This window comes from Cicer arietinum, chromosome 3, assembly GCF_000331145.2.
Source record: "Cicer arietinum cultivar CDC Frontier isolate Library 1 chromosome 3, Cicar.CDCFrontier_v2.0, whole genome shotgun sequence".
Classification (NCBI taxonomy): domain Eukaryota; kingdom Viridiplantae; phylum Streptophyta; class Magnoliopsida; order Fabales; family Fabaceae; genus Cicer; species Cicer arietinum.
The window spans coordinates 70,519,288-70,543,658 of NC_021162.2; the positions used below are offsets into that span (position 1 = coordinate 70,519,288).

General features: G+C 29.0%; 3 protein-coding genes across 3 annotated transcripts in view; all 3 read right to left on the reverse strand.

Moving 5' to 3' along the window:
- Nucleotides 1-4,211, reverse strand: part of LOC101493717 (probable E3 ubiquitin-protein ligase LUL2) — a 4,878-nt gene extending 667 nt beyond the window's left edge. Inside the window, exons 1-2 of the mRNA XM_073366588.1 lie at nucleotides 3,500-4,211; nucleotides 2-425 (exon numbers count right to left, since the gene is read on the reverse strand). Of these exons, the coding sequence (XP_073222689.1) occupies nucleotides 2-425; nucleotides 3,500-3,948 (873 nt within the window). The 5' untranslated portion in view covers nucleotides 3,949-4,211. The remainder of the gene's footprint in view (nucleotide 1; nucleotides 426-3,499) is intronic.
- A 4,675-nt stretch (nucleotides 4,212-8,886) lies between these two features.
- On the reverse strand, nucleotides 8,887-11,123 carry LOC101494038 (V-type proton ATPase subunit G1-like). The gene is made up of 4 exons (XM_004493913.4): nucleotides 10,966-11,123; nucleotides 9,876-9,964; nucleotides 9,424-9,524; nucleotides 8,887-9,323 (listed from the first exon to the last, which is right to left on the reverse strand). The coding sequence occupies exons 2-4, from the start codon at nucleotides 9,961-9,963 to the stop codon at nucleotides 9,180-9,182; spliced, it is 333 nt and encodes a 110-aa protein (XP_004493970.1). The 5' UTR covers nucleotide 9,964; nucleotides 10,966-11,123; the 3' UTR covers nucleotides 8,887-9,179.
- Nucleotides 11,124-13,206: 2,083 nt separating this feature from the next.
- LOC101494566 (aquaporin PIP2-5-like) lies at nucleotides 13,207-16,493 on the reverse strand. The gene is made up of 5 exons (XM_004493915.4): nucleotides 16,393-16,493; nucleotides 14,153-14,579; nucleotides 13,782-14,077; nucleotides 13,562-13,702; nucleotides 13,207-13,472 (listed from the first exon to the last, which is right to left on the reverse strand). The coding sequence occupies exons 2-5, from the start codon at nucleotides 14,457-14,459 to the stop codon at nucleotides 13,353-13,355; spliced, it is 864 nt and encodes a 287-aa protein (XP_004493972.1). The 5' UTR covers nucleotides 14,460-14,579; nucleotides 16,393-16,493; the 3' UTR covers nucleotides 13,207-13,352.
- Nucleotides 16,494-24,371: the final 7,878 nt, after the last annotated feature.

Below are 24,371 nucleotides of genomic sequence, written 5' to 3' on the forward strand. Positions count from 1 at the left end.
CATTATCATCAAAGTCACTCTCCACTGAATTTCCAATACCATATATCTCTTGCAGCTCATACCTCATTCCATTCACCGACAAGATCTGCTTAACAACTTTTACCCGGAATTCTCCTTTCTCCTTTTCAAACACCGCTTGAGTTATCTGAGAGTTTGTATTACCAGATGTCGCAGTTTCATTTGATCCATTCTGATTTTCAGGGGATGCATCTGCCTTCACTGCTAGAGGATAGACATCCATGTCATCCACCTTCAATAAATCTGACTCCTCAAACATTGAAAAGTCAATACCAGTTCCAGCTGGTTGTCTAAACTTTTGTCCAAGACCTTGCTGGAATTGTACGGTCACAGGTGCGAGTTGGTTTTCCTTCGTCGATATGAGGATGCAGCCATCACCTTCTTTTGCAAAGAAAAATACGGTGATGCTGCCAGAAAGATACAAGCAAATAAAACTTTCAGAACAACTAAATGAAGAAAAAGAAATAAAATAAAAATGTTCACATCCATAATCATCATTATGATATCATGACAATCACACACACATGGCAATTAACATTCAGAGAATCAGGAGCACTAAAATATGAAACATGTGACTAAACTGACAACCTTTAAGCTGTTTCCAGCTTACATAATGCTCCTAAATATAGGAGAGCAAAGAGCAATAAGTACTTATATAATTGCTTAGAGGAGGAATACTAACAAAACCATCTTCAACACATTTCATGTGATGGGTACGTTGTTTACATCTTCAACACACAGAAGTTCGTTACTTATGCAATGATGGCAAAAAGCATAAGTCAAACCTGCATTGATTGAATCAACTATGTCGAGAAAAAGTCGGTATTGCTTCTACACATACTTTGAAACAAGGTTGTCATACTCAAGAGTGGACGTAAACTCATGAAATCTCCATAGCATTGACTTGTAAACTCGTAATAGTTTACATAATACAATATAATATTTAAAACATCTATCAGCGTATCTAAACATGATTTGCTATGTGTACATTACATAACTACGTACTCAACATTCTAACTTAGTAATAAAAAAAACCACAACAACAAAATTTAAATATTCTGTAAGCAACCAATAAACAGTTAAACACTAAACTTAGGTGGCTTCAAAGGTACAGGTAAGGCCGGGCAGACAAACCAGACTAGACTATTACACAAACATTGCATCACAATTTTAAATTGATCGACAAGTTCACAAATCAGCGCACAAGCAGAGCATAACAAGTTCAAATTGAATGACAAACCACAAGATTCAAAATTACTAAAGAGTGAAAAATGGTGGTATTAATTCCCCTTGTTGGAACTAGATTCAACTCAGTAGATCTAGGTTTTAGCTCATCACAATTGGGTGCAAATTCATCTCATTGGCATGTTGGGTGTATTGCAGACTAGCAATAAGGGGTTTGTTCATATAGTTTGATCTGTTTCTTCGTTTATGCTAGGAACTGAGGTTGAGATGGTTAACAATATCTTATTGATACAAGCAAGTTGTATGTCGACTTGATTCAACATACACCCTTCGTCAAACTCCTTTGCATATAGGTTCATGTTGGGATGTTAGATGCATTTGTGGAGTCAAGTGCTACAACTGTGAGGTTAATGTTTTGTTCCCTACCAAGGTTTATCATTTCGTTGTTGAATGTTGGGCTTTTAAAAAACTATTAAACGACTTTCATTTTAGGCATGTACAAAGAAAATAATCATTCAACCAAAGTTGTAAAACTCGAGAGGCAACATAAATTCATGGAGAGTTCGTAGGCGTAAACTCGACTCGTAGATTCAACTCAATTTAAAAAAGACTGATGCCATATATATAGTAAGAAGTTTTTTTTTACGAAATGCACGAATGCTTACTTGTTAAGATTATAAACAAACTAAGGAGGTATCATTCCCACATTTGACAGAAAACATACAGTGTTGGTATATAATTCAGCAAACCAGAACATGTCAATGACTTTTGTGATGTTACTTCTCGTAGCATCAAACATTCTCCTATAAAAAATACATTAAAAGAACCTATAAATGGTATATATATATATATATATATATAATATTTCAAAGATCTGAAGTACGTTAACAGCTTTCCATATCACGAAGGAGGAAATCGGCATACGAAAAGAAAATCAAGATCTTACCAATTACAAATAAATGTTCACAATCTTACGCAATCAAGAGAAGATACAACACAAAGTTCAGCCTTTCGGCCCAACTCATATGCAATCTCACTAGTCACTCCCACCTTCAATTAAAACAAAAGATCCTAGCCCTTTTCTTTTCTTCCAATCATTCGCCAACTCCCTCGTCCCTTCTAAATTGTTCTTTCACTGCAACTCACCACCCAACTTAACACGCACACTATTTTCTTCAAACACCATCAAACTGCCTTTTTCTCCCCCTTTAGCCATGCTATGCTCTCCACTTCTCAATCTCCACCACCTCTTCTTTAGCAGTCATATCTCACTTAGACTTTTTTAGCATGCTTTTAGGTCTAATTTTACCTCTCTAGAAAACTGTTCAATTGACCACATGCTTGTGATTCTGAGCGATTAAAGTTTGAACGAGTTCATACAAAGAGTTTACATAGAAATGATTTGGAAGTGAGTTAACTCGATTTTGATGCCTAAAGTCGTAAACTCTTACTATTCTATGAGTTGACTTGACAGTTTGACAACCATGTCTTTAAATATAAAAGTCACTCGCTACTATCTAGCCATATTTTCGGTAATTGTGAAAATCCTCCTTAATTGTGGCTACCCCTGCTGCTTGTTATTAGTCCACTTCATATGCCTTTATAGTAGCAGTACAACACATTGCACTGAGCTTAAAGGTTGGGTTTAGTCTCGCATCGCCTAGAGATATGAAATTTATAGTGTTTATGCTAGGAACCCAAGTATTCTATATCCTAACAGTTTATAGACTTGGACAGACATCCTCTTAGAAGCTGGTTTTGTAGGGTTGAGTTAGACTCTAACCCTAAATTCTAATTGATATTAAGGGAAGAAAAATAAATTAATAGAAAATCAAAGAATATTATGCCAGTTATACTAAACCACACCCCCAACACTGCCAACAAAACCTCAAAAAGTCTGTCGAACTATTGTGGAGGTAACCACTTTCTCATTTAACATGGCTCCCTATCCATTCATAACCAAAACCTACAAATGAAGACAAACAACAAGAACTCCAACTCTTGTTTTTAAAGTCTTTTAAATCTTCAAGTAACATTTGGCATGTGAACAAAACAAAACAGATTGTTCTGTCCTATTTGGTTCCACCATTTTAATCAAAACAACATACAAAGATGCTATGGTTCCATCATAATAAGAAAAGTTAAACATAACAACATACATAGAGCATATTAGAAAAAATCTCAAAACACAAAGCCCAATATACCAAAAACTAAAAATACAGGAACAAGCAAAAAAAAAAAAGGACTAAAAAACAAAAAGCAGTGTTAATATTTATGAAATAAGAAGAAAACTAACCTCCCAGAAACGGTAGCATCAAAGGTAAAGGAAAGAAGGAAGAAACCAGGGTTTTCCTCATCAGGTGAAACCGCAAGAGTCTCCTTTTTAATATTGACATCGTTCCTAATTGTAACGGCTTTCTGATGCTCAACAAAGGGTGCAGGTTGATTCACGACAGGTCCAGGAGGGTAGTAACGGGAAACCCAATCTGGGTCCATGTGTGGATGATGTTGATGTTGATGCTGATGGGGCATAGGCACAGGTGGATAATAACCAGGGTAATGATACTGAGGATAATGCATCGGAGGTGGGTTCGGGTACGGTGCGGCTCCAGGGTACACAAATGGTGGGTGGGTTGCGATTTCGGGCTGTGGTGTTACTGGAGGAGGTGGTGGTGGGTGACTTCTCCTTGAACCGCCAGAGTGGCGACGACGGTTGTTACCGGCGGTGGTTGAGATGTTACCCATGATGGAAGGGGAAAACCCTAATTGAGAAATGATTGTGGTTGCATGGGAATTGAATCGGAGATTTGGAGGTGAAACTAAAAGGGTTATTATGATTATGAATGGATGAGTATAAATGGAGCATTCAAGAGAGATTAATAAAAGAGAGGAAAATAATATAATAATTTAGAAATGGAGTTCTGTATAATGGGGTTTGCGTATATCTCCACTCAGGAGAAACGCCATTGATGAACGCTTTTTCTTTATTATATTGTTTCTTAAGTAATTACAATATTATTATATGTTGCTCACTGTTTCACAGTTATTATAATTTTAAGCGCCGGTTTTATATATTACATTACAAAAACAATGGGTTACGAAAATGATATAAATGCACTGTGTAGCATCTATTATATAGATACACAACTTATATGGTACATTACAATTATTTATGACTTTGGATGTAGTTTTAGTAAAAATCAAATATCATCTTTATTATTCTAACAATAATAATTGATTCAACAGTATAAAAATTTTATACATTAACACTCTATATAAATTAAATTATTTTTTTATTTAAGAAGAATTCTCAATTGATTATTATCAATATATAATTGTTTAATTAAATAATTAACATACTAATTTGCCACTTAAATGATAATAATCAATTATTAAACCATTTATATGATAATAATCAATTATTAAACCACTTATATGATAATAATCAATTATTAAAATAATGATAACTTATAAAGAAAAATAAACTTAGAAATTGCATACCGTAAAAAAAAACAAATAATACCTATCAAATCCTTACATTTTATAGAATAGAAGAACGATAACTTTAGAATAATTTATATCTATAATATGATTACATTAAATCCTTCATTGCCCCCTTATAAAAATCTTATTTTGTACTATCTTTCTTTGTTTTTAATTAGTTTATTTATTTATTTTTCTTTCACCAACCAAAGAGATGTTCACAAAATTGCAAGCAGAGGTAGCTCATAAATATAAGATTATATGATTTAATGGAATTTATTAACAGCTGAAACCAGTGGTCAGCATGAATTAACAAACCACATCTTTCCATATACAAGTGCGAGTCATGATAACAGAAAATGATAGCATAGCCATTTCTTACTTGTTTTAGAGTGTATAACTCATTGCATCCAATTCTGGTGTGCAACATGATCATTGTACAAAGTGATGTAAACACATTTTCTTTAGGACTAAATAAAAACATTCCTTGAATTTGAAGCTTACTAGGTTCCTTTTTGCTTGAGCTGCTTACAGTGACAATTATATTTTTTTCAACTTTAAAGTATGGGTGATCTCTGATGTGATTAAAAGTTAATTAATCTTGTACTACTTGTTCTAAGTATCACATTTTCTTCTATTGATGAATTTATTTGCTTATCATAAAAAAATTACAAAAGGATATGCAATAATGTACTAGTGTTAAAATTTTGGTCATCAAATTTGCAACAAATCCAAACTGGTGAAATAATGTTAACACAACCAGACGCCTAATTTTGAGTGCTTCTAAAATGGACATGTTGAAAAAGGTTTAAAAGATGAACCCTTAAAACTAATTTGATGTAATATGATAATATATTTTTTTATTACTAGTATTAAAAAACTTAATATTATTTCAAACAGATAACAATACAAATAAAATATGTTGTAGGAGGACAGTCTTTGAGGCCCACCATTGAATCAGGGTCATATTAGAGACCCCAAATATGAATTGAATTGAATAAACAATAATGATACTAATCAATTACAATTAACAACAAAAATGACACCACAATAATGACAACAATAGGTAGAAACGTCAATTTTAAGGTGACAATGATCTTTAATTAGTGTTGTACACACAAATTGAGTTCTTCCATCTCCTCAGATTTTCTTTGTATACAAAAGTCAAATATTGAACCTCTACCCACTTTAACTATCTCCTTTGTACCTAATGAAAGTACTTGATTAATTACCTATCTAGTACTATATATATAGCCAATTAGTCAATGAAATATTGATCTATAGGCAGGCTGTGTACCAAATCAAATCAGATAAAGTGACCATTTTATTGGTTGGACTTTATTGTTAGAAAAACAATCCAGTATAAAAGAAAATTGATATGAAAAATGTAAATAAAGTACATACAATATTTCAATCAATTATACACATGATTCTTTTCGACTGCAATACTTTTTCTATTATAATTCAAGATTAGGATTACAAATTACAATTTGAGTTGAAATACTTCGAACCATATTACATATTACAATTTGTGTTTAAATATTCTAGGTGCTCTGGCTTGTGACTGCCTAATAGTTTAATGATAAAAATGACTAGTACTTATCTCCCCCCAAAACAGCTATAATTGGAGACCAATGTCATACCTTGATTTTGTGTCTAACAATATCTGGAATAGATCTCTATTGTTTGATAATTGGTATTCTAATATAAGAATGAGGGGGCCTGCAAAGACATTTAGATATATTTAAGTAAAAATGAGACATGCAGGCTTAGAGAAATTAGATTAGATGATCATACCTCCAAGGGGTGTGCCTCTCTTATTGTATGAGGATTTTTCTTCTATAGTAGCAATAATTAATACCGTGTTTCAACTAGCATAGGTGTGATCTTTAATAGGATGAAATGTATTTCCATATATAAACAACTTCAGCTTTTTCCATTTCACAGCATGCATGGCTCCTTGTACGCCATTCACTAAAGTCATCACTATCTTGATAGGCTCTACAAATGGCATACAGGGAGCCAGGCACACAAAGCATATGCTATACTACACAAAATAAAACCAAATTAAATATAAACATTACTTATCCTTATATCTCTCCATCATGTAAGATGTACGAAGCTAACCAAATTTAACTTGTGCTCTTTGTTTTTGTTCTGAGGGAAGAAGTGATCTACAAGTAGTATATTGGAGAAACTGATTAGTATATATATGAAGGAAGGTAGGGTTACATGTATGAGAGGGTAATTAAGGAAGAGAAAAAAGAGGGACAGAAAATGAAAGGCTTGTCTTGTTCACTGCTGGATGAGATGGCTCTAGGCATGTCTTAGTGTTCAAACTTGTTTTTCCCATTATTATTAATTATTAATACATAAAGTGGATATATATAAGTCAGTTTTGTTCTGAGAAACTGATTTGTCTACAAGTGTTTGGATTGAATCCCTGTAGATTCCTATTCCCTTACAACTGAGAACTACTTCTCTAAAGGAACAACATATTTCCCTCTTTTGTCCCTTTCCTTTTTACACTTTGTGTTGTTTCTTTTTCCTTTGTATATACAACAAAGTATTTAAATATTAACAAGGCATGTTCTTTCATGAAGCACTTAGACACCTGTTTGTCTTTTTTATTGCTCACTTTTATTCCTCTTCTTTTTAGTTTAACTAGCTTCTGCTGACACTTTTTGCAAATAAAATACCATGACTTGCAATTGTTACAAAGATTATAATTAATTAGTTCAAAGTTAGGAAACAACTAGCATATATCTCTCACATTTTCTTTACCTGAGATCACTGGAAATCAATTAGCACTATTTCTATCATCTTATACATAAATTAATTAGTTTGTTACTCTCTCCACACTATAAAGTATCGACACAGATATAAACATCAAACACAATATTTATACGTAATCACTTGTGTCGGTAATAATTTAATTAAACATAAGAGATTGAATGTAAAAACATGTATCGGTATCATATTGAACACTAAACACCTTTTCAACATGAAGTGTTAACTCTACCTAGCTCATTATTGAGTAAGAGGTTGTTTCTATGTGAATATGCATTGACACATTCATTTTATTAAAAAAGTAAAATATATATTTAAAGGCACATGCATAAGCAGTGTGGCTGAAGTACATTTCGAGTTCCCTTGCAGTAAGACAGGAATCTCTCAAGTAGAACCAGAAAGATGCAAATAAAGCTGCAGATTTTTCATGATAAGAATCTTGTGGAGAGAATGGTCGCGATTAACTAGCAAATATATGATAGGAGTTATAGTACTATACTATACTATGCTACTCCTTTTGCATGATTGGAGGGGAACTTCAAATTGTGGCAATGGAAGCACTCTCCCTCATTTAATAAAATATATTAAAAGAAATAAATATTATTGTAATCTAACGATATAAAATTACTGGTGTGACTCCTTTACTAATTTCTTTTATAGTATTGAGTTAGAAATAATTGAGTACTTATTTTATTAAGTACTCAAGTTTAAAAAATTATTAAATGAACAATGTTGACACCCGGGAAGCATTAAGCACCCAAATGGAAGAACTCCATTGTTAAGGATCTTTTTTCCATTTACACGGCACTGACATGACATGTTTGGCAACGTCTGTGTGTTTGGAATAGCCTTGTTACCCTTCCCTTTGTAGATTCTATACTCTTACTCTTCTTGTTGCTTTCTTCTTATCTTGCAGGTTTTGTTTAGTGCACATGCATTCTGCTCCTCGGGTATTTCAATTTTGAAACACCACCGTCTAAAAAGAATTTTAAACACTTTTTTGTTTCCTTTTATCAAAGAATCCTCACATGAATAACTGTGAAATTGACTATTCTGACTAAACCTCATGTACATAAAGTTCTCACAACTAGGTCACTCAACAATTCATAAGATAATGTAAAATTTGTCTGCAAGCCTCCATGTTATTGCTAATTTTGTGACATGTTATGCATGAAATGGGACAACTTCCTATCTCATTAAACTCCCATGAACTGGAAAAACAATAATGGAAGCAATACTAATTTTGATCCTCTCATTTATTTTGTAGTGAGTCTAAAGAAAAAAAAAACAAAATTCACAGTCAATCCCTTGCTCACCTTTACATCTAGAAACATGACGCCTTTGAAAAACCAAGATTTGGTAGGATAATATGACTGTGTTTATAAAATAATAAGCCATTCATTCTTATGATGGTGTTTATAAAAGAATAAACCATTAATTCCGGCAATAATCAATACACACTGTCATAATGATCCTCACACACTTCTGTTGAAACGATGATACCTACAGCATGTCTATGAACTCTAAACTGTTTATTTAAGGAACATTGTTATAATTTTGAATATATGGCAGAAAAACACCAAACAATATAACCAAAACAAGAATCTTATTTGCACCAGAATCTAGAGTCATCTATAAACGCAAGACAATGTTCCGCATAGCTTGAGAGCTTGCAGGACCAATATATATCATCATCAAGGATTCTAGTTCTTCACGGTTGTTACATACTTGAGAAGCATGTCAACAACATCCCCCGAAATTCTACCAGCCTCGGTTTTCAATTGATGGATCTTTATATCAGTCTCTTGCTCAAGTCGCTTGACATTAGCACCTGAATCTCCACTGCTCTGTATTCATAAAACAAATGCACACAAACTTATAATAAGATATGAAAAGTAGTCTAACAGCAGCATTGCTATTGATTAATGCAGTCAATCATTAACATACCGCTGATACTTTCTTTTGAAACTGGCTGTCCAAATGAGTTCGATGTTCAGCAATCTCCTTTTCAGCCTCTTCTTTCGCCTGTTTCAGCCTAGCCAATTTTTCTAACAATAGAGATGCAAAGTACTGATTAGTGTACAAATAGAGGGATTCAACATAACTACATAAGTCATACGAGTTACAATTAAAAAAAAACAGTAAAACAATAAAGTGGGGGAGAAGGAGAAGGGAGCCTGGATGGTGATAGCAATAACTCAGAATGTGTTCATTGGCATATATGAGGAGGACACAAGAAAACCATTCCCATCATAAAATCAATAGCCCAGTTTTTTATGTGAAAATGAAAAGATCAACTCAAGAGAGACAAAGAAGAGAAGGAAATTCTCTTCACATAAAATGGCATGGTAAGATGTTTTAACAAGGTATAAATGAAAGATGAAGATTGGCGACAATACCGTTTTTTGCAGCATTCACAATCTGTTGTGCTTCTTGTTCAGCAGACAACAACTGTTGAATTCCACCTTGACCCCTGTTGGATGCCATTCTGTGATAAAATCAGATAGTAACTATTAACAATCAAATGAAAGTAGCAGAAAGTAAACATAAAAGAACGTTCTTCAGCAACAACGGTGAATTATTTTGCAAGCAAGCTACCATGGTTCTCAATTGAAAAGAACAAAACAGTAACTCCTTTAATGATGTAACACCAACACATTAGAGCCAACAAATTAGACAAATAAACCAACGGGAAATTTTCCTCTTCTATCTCCAGAAGGAGGAAGAGCAAAATCGTAGCAGGAATTTTGAACGAATAGCACGACCCAGAATGTGTAAAAACGTAACAACACATTCTAACGGTATGTTTATCTATCCATTTCATTCATTTCTCTTTTGGTGGAGTGATTGAATTTTCATACTATTCCTCACAAATGACCAATTTATTCATTAAATTGAAGGCATTGGATAATTTGGTCTTGAAATCAACAAAATTCAAAATTTATTTATGAAAATTGGTAATCCTCGATGACAATAGTCCAGTGGATTGGTCAATTTAGTTCTGAAATTGTTATAGAGGAATTAAGGTAATAAAATATTTTGAATTTCATAATCATTGTAGAATTTAATCAATTTCAGTGACTGGATAGTCATAAATGACTAAACAAGCGTATCAAAGTAGCAATGGTGTCTAATTGAAAGGCCAGAGTCACAAAGAAATCATATTTATTACATCCTTCCATCAGTGCCAAGTCCAATAGAGTCAGAGTATTGACCAACACTGTAATATTATGCACTAAGATTACTGATATCTGAATTATGATGTGAGAATTTGGAACAGATCAGCAGCATAATATTCTATCTATGGCTACACAAGTACCGCACCAATACAAGAATCGATCAACTATGTAAAGAACGCATTAGAGAAAACAAAATGGTGGCTAAGAAGAGGAATTGAAAAGAACAATGAGCAAAAGGGAGATGTAAATTGAGGTGAGTACGAAATCGCAGATCTGAAGAAATGAATGAGAGAGAGAGAGAGAGAGATACCTATGTCGAGTGTTAAATTAAGAGGAAACCAGAGAAAGTGAGTCAGAGAGAACCCTCAAGATCTCGGTAACTTCAAGTCTTTGATACACTACCTAATTTTTTTTAAAGTAAATGGTCTTATTTTTGTTAATAACTATTTATGAGATTATCTTATATTATCGAACTTATCACAAAAATCTTTTATATTAAATTTAAAGTATATACGATTAAAGTCGTATATTCTGAATGATTTGCACACACAAAAACATATTTGGACATTAAAATTGACGTGGAATATCGTATTTATATATGGTTTTATTTATTTAGTATTTTTTTAATCTTTATTTGCATGTTAGTTTTTACACACACATTTATCTATTTGTATTTTTATATAGTGTCGATATAAGATATTTAAAATTTGATGTCAAAATAATATTATTAAAAAAATAATTATATTGGATCAATATTATATAAAATATTTAAATTCTTAATGCATAAATTTATAGACGTATACTAGAGCCTCAAGTTAGAGTAGTAAACTCAAGGCAACTTTAGATACACCTGGTAATCCAACATCATGAACGTTGACAGCTACACATGCTGAAGTTCTTGTTCAAGAACCAATGTTGGTCAATGGTCAAACACTTAGCAACACTCAATCTTTCTAGCTAGTAGCATAGTAGGTGTGAAAGGTCTTCCTCTAAAGGTAGGAGCTAAAGTAACTATCACCAGAGTTCTGCTCGTATAAACCTTATTCAAACTCATGCTAACAATTATTCAGTCATCCAACAATCAATTTGATTCAAGAGAGATGCATGTCACGCATAAACATGAAAATTATAGATCAACATTTCAAATATAATAGATTTCACAAGGTAAGCTCTTCTTATAATAAGTCAAATTGACCTATCGAAGAGATAATTTATTTTTAATTTTATCCACAAGAGTTATAAGATGAATCTGTCTTAGTTCCTTTTAAGTAAAGGAAGACTCAAATAAGTCAAAAAACTACTACAATGCACTAAGTCAAGAATATCTGAAATATTTACAAGTTAATTAACATTAAGATACAAAATCACAAAAATGATATAATGCAGTCACATCTTAATATTTTAGTATCGTCATAATAATATTTACTACACACACAACTCAAGCATGATAGACTCAATGACTTGCCAACCTCATACACAAATTAGACTATGATACCAAAATGTGGCACTTTTTGCCCAATGTTGTGGAATTAACATTAATTTATCAAAATATTTGTGAAATTCAATTAACTTCACTTTTACAAAACTATCTTGAATCCCAAGTGACAAAGTTTGAGCTAATATAACGATATTTTAATGACTTTAAAACATTTAATTAAGAACATCACATTTCAAAGAACTTCCAGAGAATTTCATTAATTGGAAATCATATGAAACTATTAGTACAGTGAGATAAAGTTGTATTCAATGAACTCTACTTTGATCATAAGATTTGTAAACTATAAACTAACACTATAACTTTCTAAAATATAAAAAGGGGGAGTGAATGAAAAAAGTCACTTAAATATTAAGAATATCTCTTGTCCTTCATTATTTTTAAAAATTTAAAAGACATACAATATTTGTATAAAAATTATTTTATATTAAAATTTATGACATGAAATGAAAAATATTATGAATTGTCATTATATGATACATAATATAAATTTTTTTTACATATATCCATTAAACTCTATTTTTAAATATTAAATTTTTTTAAGGAAAATGTGTCGCAATCGCATGAAAGCATTCGTTGTTGCCACCATATATAGCTTATAAATACTAGCTTGCATGACGGAAACGTTTTGTTTTATCCAAAGATAAACCAAACTAAGTTTGTACCTTTCGTCTCTACTGAAAGTTTTACATTTACGGTTATTATTGTGTTTTTTAATCCTAGTGCTACAACATGCTGCCTCATCAAGGAGTAGATAGAAATAAAGACCTTAACATAAATTTGCAAGGCTTGCCTTCATATCATTTAATTCCATACAATCGAGAATGTGCGTGTTCGTTTCAAATTCAAACTCCCACACCCCCCAATTAACACATCACTATGCATGGGACCACTTCAACTCAAGCAGATAAAAATTAAGAAAGCATGGTCCACCTCAATCAGCAGTCACAACCATTACATAAATCCATTAAATGCGACACATCACAGTTACCTACACGTGATCGATCTCAATTCTTATCATTTCAAATTTCAGATAAATGAATGATGATGATGATATCAATTTTAACACACAAAAATTAATTCATTAACACAACACATAAACAATGTCAATCTGTCTTAGTTGTTATGGTAAATACATACTGATGAAGGTATACATAGTGCAGTAGTTGTAGAGGATTCGGATAGAGGAAATTGTTATTGTTTTAAAGGTTTGAAGAACTCTTGAAAGAACCCAAAGCCTTTGCCGCTTGTGCTCTCAACACAAACTGGTGGTAAATTGCAGCAATGGCAGCACCAATAAAGGGTCCAACCCAGAATATCCACTACACACACACAACCAACATTAATTATTTTGTATTCTAGAAAGTATATATAACAAAAATTAAAATAGATAATAGAAAGAGAAGCATACATGGTGATCCCATGCCTTGTGATTGTTGTATATGACAGCAGCTCCAAGGCTTCTAGCAGGGTTGATACCAGTTCCAGTGATAGGAATAGTAGCAAGGTGAACCACAAACACAGCAAAACCAATTGGAAGTGGTGCCAAAACCTATAGATAATAAGAGATAGAAGATTAAAAAGTAGTGTTGACATTATAAAATGAAGAAAAAGAGTAGGAAATTACGTACGGGAACATGAGAGTCTCTAGCATTTCTCTTAGGATCAGTGGCAGAGAAAACGGTGTAGACAAGAAAAAAGGTTCCAATGATCTCAGCACCTAACCCTGTTCCCTTACTGTACCCATTAGATAACATATTTGCACCACCTTTGTACCTATTGTAGTAACTTTTCTGAAAACCTTTTACTAACCCAACACCACATATTGCTCCTAAACATTGAACCACCATGTATAATATTGCTCTAATCAACGATACCTTTCTCGCCAGAAACAACCCAAATGTCACCGCCGGATTTATGTGTCCCCCTGCCACCCAATCACATTCATTTAATTTATTCAAAAATAAAAATGGTATTTATGATTTATGAATGAGTTAATTACCAGATATGCCGGCGGTGCAGTAGACAAGGACAAAAATCATGCCACCGAAGGCCCAAGCGATGCCGAGGATGCCGACACCGTCACAGGCGGTGCCGTTATGAGCTGGGTCGGTTTGAGAGTTGTAGCCAATGACAGTGGCGACGGTGACGTAGAGGAAGAGGAGAGTGGCAACGAACTCGGCGATGAGAGCTCTGTAGAAAGACCACTGGGAGAGTTCAGAGGTGTCGAAGAGTGGAGCAGGTGGTGGATCTTGGTAGTCTTTGTTTGGCAAAGCAGTTTGAGGTTCGGTTTGAATGTCTTTAGCCATTGAAGTTAGAGAATGGTAGAAGCAACTAGAAAGTAGAAAGTAGGAGAAAGTGGAGTGTGTTTTGGTATCTTCTAGTTAACTGTGTTTTATAGTACAACAATAGACCTCTGCCCATGTGATCTGTTGCGTTGCGTATCAAACAGAGGGTTAACTGTTTAACTTCAATTTTCAAGGATATTCTTGCTTTTTGCGCTAAATTTTAGGATACTTTCTCACTAAATTTCAGGATAAACTTTAAGCTAATCTCATATGTTAGTGTAAATTTTACCAAAAATTCATAGTTGCAAACTAGTTTTACGTTAATAGTCGATAACAATGGAGTATGAGGCAGTTTTTTTTTAAATAGTTTCAATATACATTTACATGGCAAGCATAATGGAGGCTCTATCATCATCTTAATAATTAATAAATTAATTTTATTCGCTATTCATAAATTTTAGTCTCATTTAATTTAAATTAATTAATATCTCATTTTCATATATGTTTCATATATGTTAGATTAACGACAATACAACAATTACAATTTTACTTATAAAAATAATTCTATTTATAAAATACATCTATTATAAAATGTAAAATTATAATAATATATATCATAATATTTATTTATATTAATATATATATATATATATATATATATATATTAACTATATATTAATATCTACCATGTCAAGTATAAATAGAATTCATCAATTATATTAGCACACAAATCACAATTATTTATCTATATAATTTAATTTTTACACTTCTGTTATAATTAACCTTCTTCGATTCTTTTTAACATTAACATTTTTTTTATAAAATTTAATTATTTAAATACATTCAATCAAATTTATATGTAAAATATTCTCTAAAATCATAAGTTAGATCATAATTTTAATTTTAAGACAATTCTTATGTAATTATCCACCCAACTATAGTTTTCCATAGGTTGCAGCTGTTGCACGATTCAAACGTGGTTGTCAAGCAAAATGTGTGCGCACGTAGTAGGCTGTAATAGACATCACATACTCAAGGTATGGGTGTGGGGAAGAGACGACAATTGAAAAACAAAATCAAGTTTAGTGTGTTTAGAGAGAAGATATAAATAAGATAGAGAGAAATGTAAAGTGAAATTATGAGAATAATTTGTATGGTAAGTTTAAAGTATAAATATAAAATTTTAGATTGGTTAAAGGATAAAAATATTAAGGATATATAAAACAAAACTGGCCTCTTAATTGGATAAATGTGTTAATGGTTTGGTTGCACATGTTAATAGCCAAATGATTGATTCATGTTAACCGAAAAGGATTGGTTTGATTGCACATGTTAATAACTAACCATGGTGACAAAATGATGGTTCATATTAACCGACTATATAAAAATACTTTGCATAACCATTGTACTTGACTTACTTTAACTTAATTATATTGAGATTGATAATTAAAGTCCAATATAATTTATTCTTTTGTAATTAACAATCTAATTTTTAAGAAAATAATTCTAATAATTTGAAGTATTTGATATTCTATATAACCCAAATTTAAATCAGCGATATGCTATATTTATATATATATATATATATATATATATATATATATATATATATATATATATATATATCTCTTGTGTATATATGAATTTAACTGGTAAGTTCTTAAAGACAAAAGTTAGTATTATTAAAGAATTACAAATGATACTACAATCCATCTTTAATTTTATTTATTTATTGATAAAAGAAATCACCCTTTAATTTTTGAGACACAATATAATACAATATTTAATAAAAAGACGATACAGTTCACTACTTCAATGATAACAAAATAATATGTTGAGTCGAGAGACAAATTTTAATTTAACTTTTTATTTTTTAAAATAAATTGTATCCTTTGTAAACATAAATATAAAAAAAAAAATTAAAATGTATTTTGCCTCTCTTTCCAGCACTTACCGTTGTGCCTTTCTTTTCCTCTGGATTAATCTTTCTCTAGCCACCGCTTTGTCTCATGCGCTGGGCGTTGTTCCACTCACGTGCTGATCCTTCTCTTTGCCACATACTTCTAAACTGACACCTTTAGAATACAAAATGAACGAATGTTCCAGAAGCTAATTACATGGCATGAGATATATACTAGACCAGTTTCTACTTCATTCTTTTCACAATAATTAATAAACGTAACTTTTTTTGGATAATCTATCTTTTATTCATTTCACGGATGTCAAAAGATAATTGTTTTATTAAATTATTTTTTAAATAATAATGTATTCTTTAACATTTATAAATATAAAATAATTGATATTTTAAAAGTTATGTATATTTGATAATCAAAAACATATAATTGAAAAACTAATTACAGTTATATTGATATTTTTTGTAAAGTGATACTTTGGAGTAATTACTAGTATATGATGATATGGCAATTTAACTCTAATTGTTTGAGGTAGAATAAAAAATTGTCTTAAAATAAATATCGTCAATTTTTAATATAAAATTAATACTATGTACGTTATTTTTAAGACATCGTTTGTTACTTTGGTTTTATAATAGTGAGAAACATATCAATTATTAAAGATAATTTAAATTATTATTATTAATTTTTATTTATTATCATTTCTTAATATAAATACAATAAAAATAAGTGACATTTATGTGAGATAAATCGAATAAATCTTACATTTGTGTGTTGTAAATATGAGTTGCGCTAAAATTATAAAATAAAAATAAAGATAAATTTCTTTATTAATATTAAGTGTATTTATTTTGGATTACATTTTTCTCAAATGATATTTAATTAAAGAAATATATGATAAAATTTTAATATTACTAAAAATACAAATGTAGATGATTAATTTATGTCTATTTGAACTACTGTTAAAAGAAAATACAATTATTATGTCTTAATATATTGAACAATTAATAAATAAATTATAATCATGATGAACACCGTTAGAAGAAAATTAGTAGTCTGTTATATAATAAATAAGTTATATGATTTGTTTTATATATTAAAAATATATATAAATATAAAAGAAATAATACTGATTTTATAAAATTATCTATTTATACATAATTAATATAATAGAATAGAATATACAATTATTATGTCTAGAATTAAGATGATGTTAAATAATTTGTTTTTGCCGAATAAGTGACATTTGAGAGAATATTAAATATAGTGGTCTCCATGGGAAGTATGATGTAAATCTTCTAGGAATCCCCGAAAATAAAAACGGCTTTATATATGTATCTACAGTTATGATGATCCTACGACTGAGACAATTGAAAGGTGAGAATAACGAAAAGTGTGTATGGTCACGATCATTCTTCTTGATTGACAACTGTAGAGGAACCAATGAAAGCGCGGGTAAGATGACACGTGTAAATGTTTGCAGGAGGAGCTGTGTTGGTAGATGGACAAAGTGTAATCAGTCACATGCAAATGTGGGCCGGGTTATGGTGTCTCTCTCCCATGGCCCATGAGGATGACGTGTAGGTACAAAACAAGGGACCAACTATGCTGACTCAATATGAATATTGATAGAAACATAGACATATCTAATTTTAAAGTGAGAGGATAAAATCTGATTTTACACTATGCAATATAAGATATTTGAAGTTTTCTTTTATAAAGTTACTTTCTCACATAATAAATATTTCATCTTAACACTACAAGAATATCTGTTTCACTTATATCCCATTTTATGGATAATTTCTCAATGAAATGCAAGAATATACATTCAAGTATGATAATAAACATGTTGGTAATATTTTCAGAAATGGAGAGTTTATAGAAATGTCTTTTATAGTAGGTGATATTTTTATCAAAAAGGTTTTGATTGTCCTACTACATGTGTGATATATATATATATTAAGGACACTTTACATGTTTTTTTTTCACGTGCAAGTAATGTTTGTGTGTAGGTTCATTAAGGTCTTTAGTCTATTATCACGTCGTTCTTGCAAAATTAACTTTATTTTGCATAAGTTAGTTTCAAAATCATCAGTGCTTTGAATAGCCATAGAAGATATACTTTTGCTATGTTAATTTGGGAAGAGATTGCTATGTCTATATTTTATATGCATGATTGGAATATTGTTTAAATGTTTAAATGTCCGTCATATCCCTTTTTTTTCCCTCTCGTGTGGGTCCTTTCTCCATTTGGTTTTGACAAATGTAATATGAATGTAAGTTTTTTTCTTCATTTGCTTATACTAGTTTGGGTATGTGTTGTCATTACACGAATGAAGGATGACAACTTTATTTATGGTCAAATGCATAGATTTTCCTTTTGATTAAAAGAAAAGTTAATGGTCTTTTGAAAGATCTTCAATGGATTTGTGCTTTAGGTTTTAGTTTTGATGTTTTAGGTTGATTATCAACTACCAGGGTTTTCAATTTTAATGTTTTAGAGGGATTATCAACTGGTAGTTGATTGCAATAATTAACCATCGTGAACATGATTTTTTATAATCTTTCTGTTGTATTATAATCTTTCTGTTGCAATAATTAACCATCTTGTCTATTTGTCTAAACTTTAGAATAAGTTTTGTTCCAAGACAAGCAATTAGTGTAGCTTATAAGCTTGCTAGGGAAGTCATTCTCATAACTAGTCAACATTGATGTTTTAATGGATTAAATATCACAATCTTCTGTTTTAAAAATATATATAATAAATTAATCAATAAAAGGTACCAACAACTTATTCATTTTAATGGGGTGCCAATTTGATTCTTTCTATTGTGTTTTTTATTTTTTCTTTCATGGTTTTAATTATTTTTTTAATTAAATATTTCTTAGTGTTTTCTCGTTATCTCTTTTGTTTTGATGATTAAAACTCAAAATTCATTGTAGCTCCACTAAATGATTTTATATGAGAAAATTACCTCACTCTCAACCTATAATCCCACCAAAATCATTGAAAATACATTTTTGTCCTTTTTAATTATTTGGGTGATTTTTAAAATACAAACAAATTATTTTGCTTTATCTTCAAAATTTTAGTTAAATTTAAAAGTTTCGAAATATAAATTCATAGGGTTCGTTTATTTTATGAAAATATTTTTTGTTTTAATTTTCTAAATCTTGTGTTAATTTTACTTTTTGACAAAAGATTTTATGAAGTGAACAATTGTTTACATTTTTAGAAACAATGAAAATATCAAGAAAGTATTTTCATCTTTTTTTATAAATGTATCTTCATTAACTAAAATTTTATCTTCTCTCAATTATTATATTTTACTTAAAGAGTCTCTCTCATCAAAATATAATGAATACACATTTTAGAAAATGAAAATAAAAAATATTTATACAACGTAGTCGAGACTTTAGTTTTTTTTTTCTTAAATTCAAAATTTTATTGAATGTGAAAATTTTAAAATGTAAACTTTCTATAATTGAAATAAATTTTGAAATTTTTGTTAAATATAAAAATTTCACAATGTAATTTTTTCAGAATATGAATAAATTTTAAAACTTTCATATTCTATAAAAGTTTCATAATGTAAATTCTAGTTTTTTTAAAATAAAAAAGAAATTATTGATTGTGAAATTTTTAAAACGTAAATTTTTAAAAATACAAATAATTTTGAAACTTTTGTTGAATATGAAATATTTGAAATGTATATTTTTTTTCAAAAAATGAAAACAATTTAGAAACATTTTTTAAACAAGAAACTCTCGAGATGAATTTTTTTAAAATTTTTAACTTTTTTTAAAAAGTTTATGTTGAATAATAAAGTTTTAAAATGAATTTTTAAAAATTTCAAAATTTTAAAATTAAAAAAATATTAAAAGGTTCTGAAATATTGACTTTATTAAATTGTGGTATTTGAAAGAGCAAAATAAAAATTTGATATACTTTTAGGAGTGAGAGGTATAGGTAGATTTGTGATTTTATATTTGGACCAATAGCAGAGAAGCCCATAAGTTAAGTTTGGGCTTATTAATTAGTTCGCCTTCTACTCCACACGCAGCGAACATAACCATTCATAATCATACCAAATCAGAAAAACTATACAGCTATCTTCGAGATATACATATATTTTTTGGTCTGTAACTTCGAGATATTCTTTACCCGAGGTTAAAAAAACTATCAGCGTTACATTGATTTTTTACGAAACTGCTTTACTTTGAATTGGTCTTTCCAAAATAAAATACAGTTTGTTCTTAATATATTTTTTTTAAAGAAAGATAATGCACGATGCTCAAGAAGTATTACACAATTGCCAAACTATACTGTTGAATTCACCGGTCAATTTCGTTAACAAATTGAATTACTAATGGTGCCAAGCTTTTCTTGGTCAAGGTGGTTATTAAAATGAGTAATTTCTATCAAATTTTTATTTTATAAATTGTGTTTAGTTGTTCGGAATTGCATTTTGAGGACAATGCTAACTGAGATGCTCTCAAATATGTGATTGGATTAATACTTTTGGAGATAAATTATATTAATTTAAATCATCATAATTTCAAGAAACGAAATGTAACTGGATAGAATTAAAAACCGTAAATTCCTATTTCTTTTTTATTACTAAACCATGTTTGAAAGATATTGGCTTAGTTGTTAGGAGATAGATATTGACTTAGTATATCGGTTTATGTTTTCCTTTTGTACGTATCATTATAAACAACTATTTAATTGTGTTTTGGGAATATTCCAGCACAAAATCATTTGATTAAATTGTACTAATTCTTACTTTTTAGTGGAAGTTTGTTTATCGTAAAAAATAAAGTAGCACAAGATGTGCGCATGCGAGCTATAATTTGTTTTATCCAAATATTCAGAGGAGTTGAAATTGATTATAGAAATTGATTGTTTTTAAGTTTTTTTGTCTTTAAAATTGATTCTAAACTAAAGTTAGGATTTAAAGTTTTTATCGCCAAAATTGAAGTAAGATAATTAACACATTGTGTTCATAACTTTCAAGCAATTTTTGCTAATTTTGTTTCCATGCGTAGAGCATTGCAGTTAAAATCAGTTCACCTCTATTAAATGATGACGATCCTTTTATCAAAATCATCACGTGAAAAAGTGGTAGTTATCTATTTTCACACTATCTTATTCTAAATTAAAGTGAGATACTAACATATGATGTTCATAACTTTCAAATAATTATCACTAAGTTGTTTTTTATGCGTATAATCAGTTTATTTCTATTAGGTGAACATTATTATTTTAACAAAAATATTATGTAAAAAGGCACTAGAATATTTATTTTTACATTGTTTTATTCTGCACATCAAACAACTTAATTTAATGGTTGTTCTATAATTTTTATTTTATGCAATTTTGATCTCCTACTTCTTAAAATGAAGATTCATTCTACTTAAAACTTAATTTGACTCCCAATTTTTGCTGAGGTGTCTGTCACTTATACACTAGACATCCATGCCGTATTTTAATTTATATATAATTATAATGAACCAGTTGAAAACTTCTAGGATTTTTATCAATAAAAGTATAAAACTTAGACAAATTTGTATTAAAATGTGCTGTAGCCACGTCTCCTGACCCAAGGGGATTTGAGAGTATAATTTCCTTAAATATAAAGCTTAAACAATGATTAGATTTAATAAAATAAAAATAGATTTTGAGGTTGATAAATTGTAAATTTAAATCTCAACTAACTAATAGCATTGAAGATAAATAAATATAAATTTATTTATAAATATTTAATAATCTATAAAAATTTATTTTGTTCAAAGAACAAAAAATATATTTTTATCTTAAATTTAATTAAAATATAAAATTGACCATGTCGCGACAAAATCTTCTGATGACGTGTTAAGATATGGACATACTGATCATCACGGAATGTGAATGGTGATAAAAATGGACCCACCGCTTTTACTTTCACTCAATTAATTGCTGAAGGGAGATAATATATGGACTAGATACAGTAACAGTAGCAGTTTTTTTTTTTTTATTTTTTTTTTTTAAATACTGGTGTACACCTATACCATATACATGTTTGAGTGAAATAGAAATAAAAAATCATATGATATATGTATATGTAAGTGATATAATCGAAGATGATAGATAAAGAGAAAATGAAATGTTTAATAGATGTAAAAAAATTGTAGAGGTATAAATATAATTCATATTTTTTTTATATTATAGTAAAATTTATTTTGTTTCTCCTATTTTATATTGGATGATTTGTTTAATTGTAATTTTAGACTTATATTTTTTATTAATTCATAAAATTGATTCATTAATATTAAAATCTGATATATTTTTTTTATTTTATTTTGATTTTTTTAACTAAAAAATTATAATATAATATATTTTAAATAACATGTCATATAATATAATAATATAAAATGATTAATACTCGTAGACTCACAATGAAATCTCATAAAAAAATTTTAACTTTACAATTTTTTTAATGTTGCAATTTAATTAATGACATATGAATAATTAATGCATTTAAATAATTTTATATTTAAAATATATCAATTCATTATTTTTATTTCAAAAAACAAAGGAAGACAAAAAATGTCTAAAAATACATTAATAAATAATAATTATAATTTTAATAATGTTTTAAATTTTAATAAAAATAATAATAGTAATAATAATAAATTATATTAATAAAATTAAATTAATTAAATTGAACCAATAAAACACATGTTAAATTAAAGAAAAAAATACAGAAAACTGAAGGAAAAAATACATCAAATTAATATTTTATCATTACTATTATTATTATTATTATTATTATTATTATTATTTTCATTAATTTTTATTTATTAGATAAGAAAAATAGGAAAAATTTGTTATAATAACGTGAAAAAATGGAGGGAGTTGTTATAATAATTTGCCAAAATAAACAAATAAAAGGATGTTGTTATAATAACATGTCAAAATAAATAACGTCTTCCTGCTATTTTGCCGATAAAATAATTTTTTAACAACTTTTTCTTGTTTAAGTGCATTTCTTTTCCTCCAATGCAATGTGTTTTATTTTATTTTATTAATAGTATTTTAATTTTTTTAATTATTTTTAATTTGTTAAATAATCAACAACTCAATTGTTAATAAAATAATATTAAGTGTTAATTTACCAACAAAATAGGATTGAGTTGTCAAAATAATATAATATGTTAAAATCAACGTCCTCCTATTTTTTTGGCAAATTGTTATAACAAGTTTATTCTCTTTTGTCACATTATTATAACAACTTTCTCTTTTTTTTTTATCTAATAAATAAAAATTAATGAAAATAATAATAATCAAATATAATTTCTTTTTTTATTGTATTTTTTATTTTATTTTTTTATTAATATAATTTTCTTTTTATTATTAAAATTATTATTATTATTAAAATTTATAATATTATTAAATTTATTTTTTTTTCATAAAAGTATTTTGAATTTTTAAATATTTTAATTATTTTTAAATATTTTAATTATTTTAAATTATTCAAAAATAATAAACATAATTAATAATAAATAAAAATATTATGACAAAAAAAAGTCATGCCAGTACAAGATCGCAGCGACCATCCGTTAAAAACAAAAAAACAGCTCCTTCAAATAGTCGCATCTCCAAATTGTGATCAACAACTGGAGCAAAAAGAGATTAAAAAAAAAAAGAAGAGGGATATAGCTGTTAAAATCCCTTTTATTTATACATTTTTCTTAATACTTAAATTATTTAATTATTTTGGGACAAGAAAAATAATCTCTTTCAATTTTTTTGTTTATAAATAAAATGAAAAATAAACTAACACACTACACACTATGTAAGATCTTGAATTCAAACCTATGGCATATTATTCAATCTATCAATTTCAATATAGACATTAGGGATAATAAACGATTTTTAATTTACAATATAAAAATGCACTACTTTTAATTCAAAATTTTATGTTATGTATTAATTGTAGTAGTGAATGTTCAAACATTTGATAATGATATTTTAGTA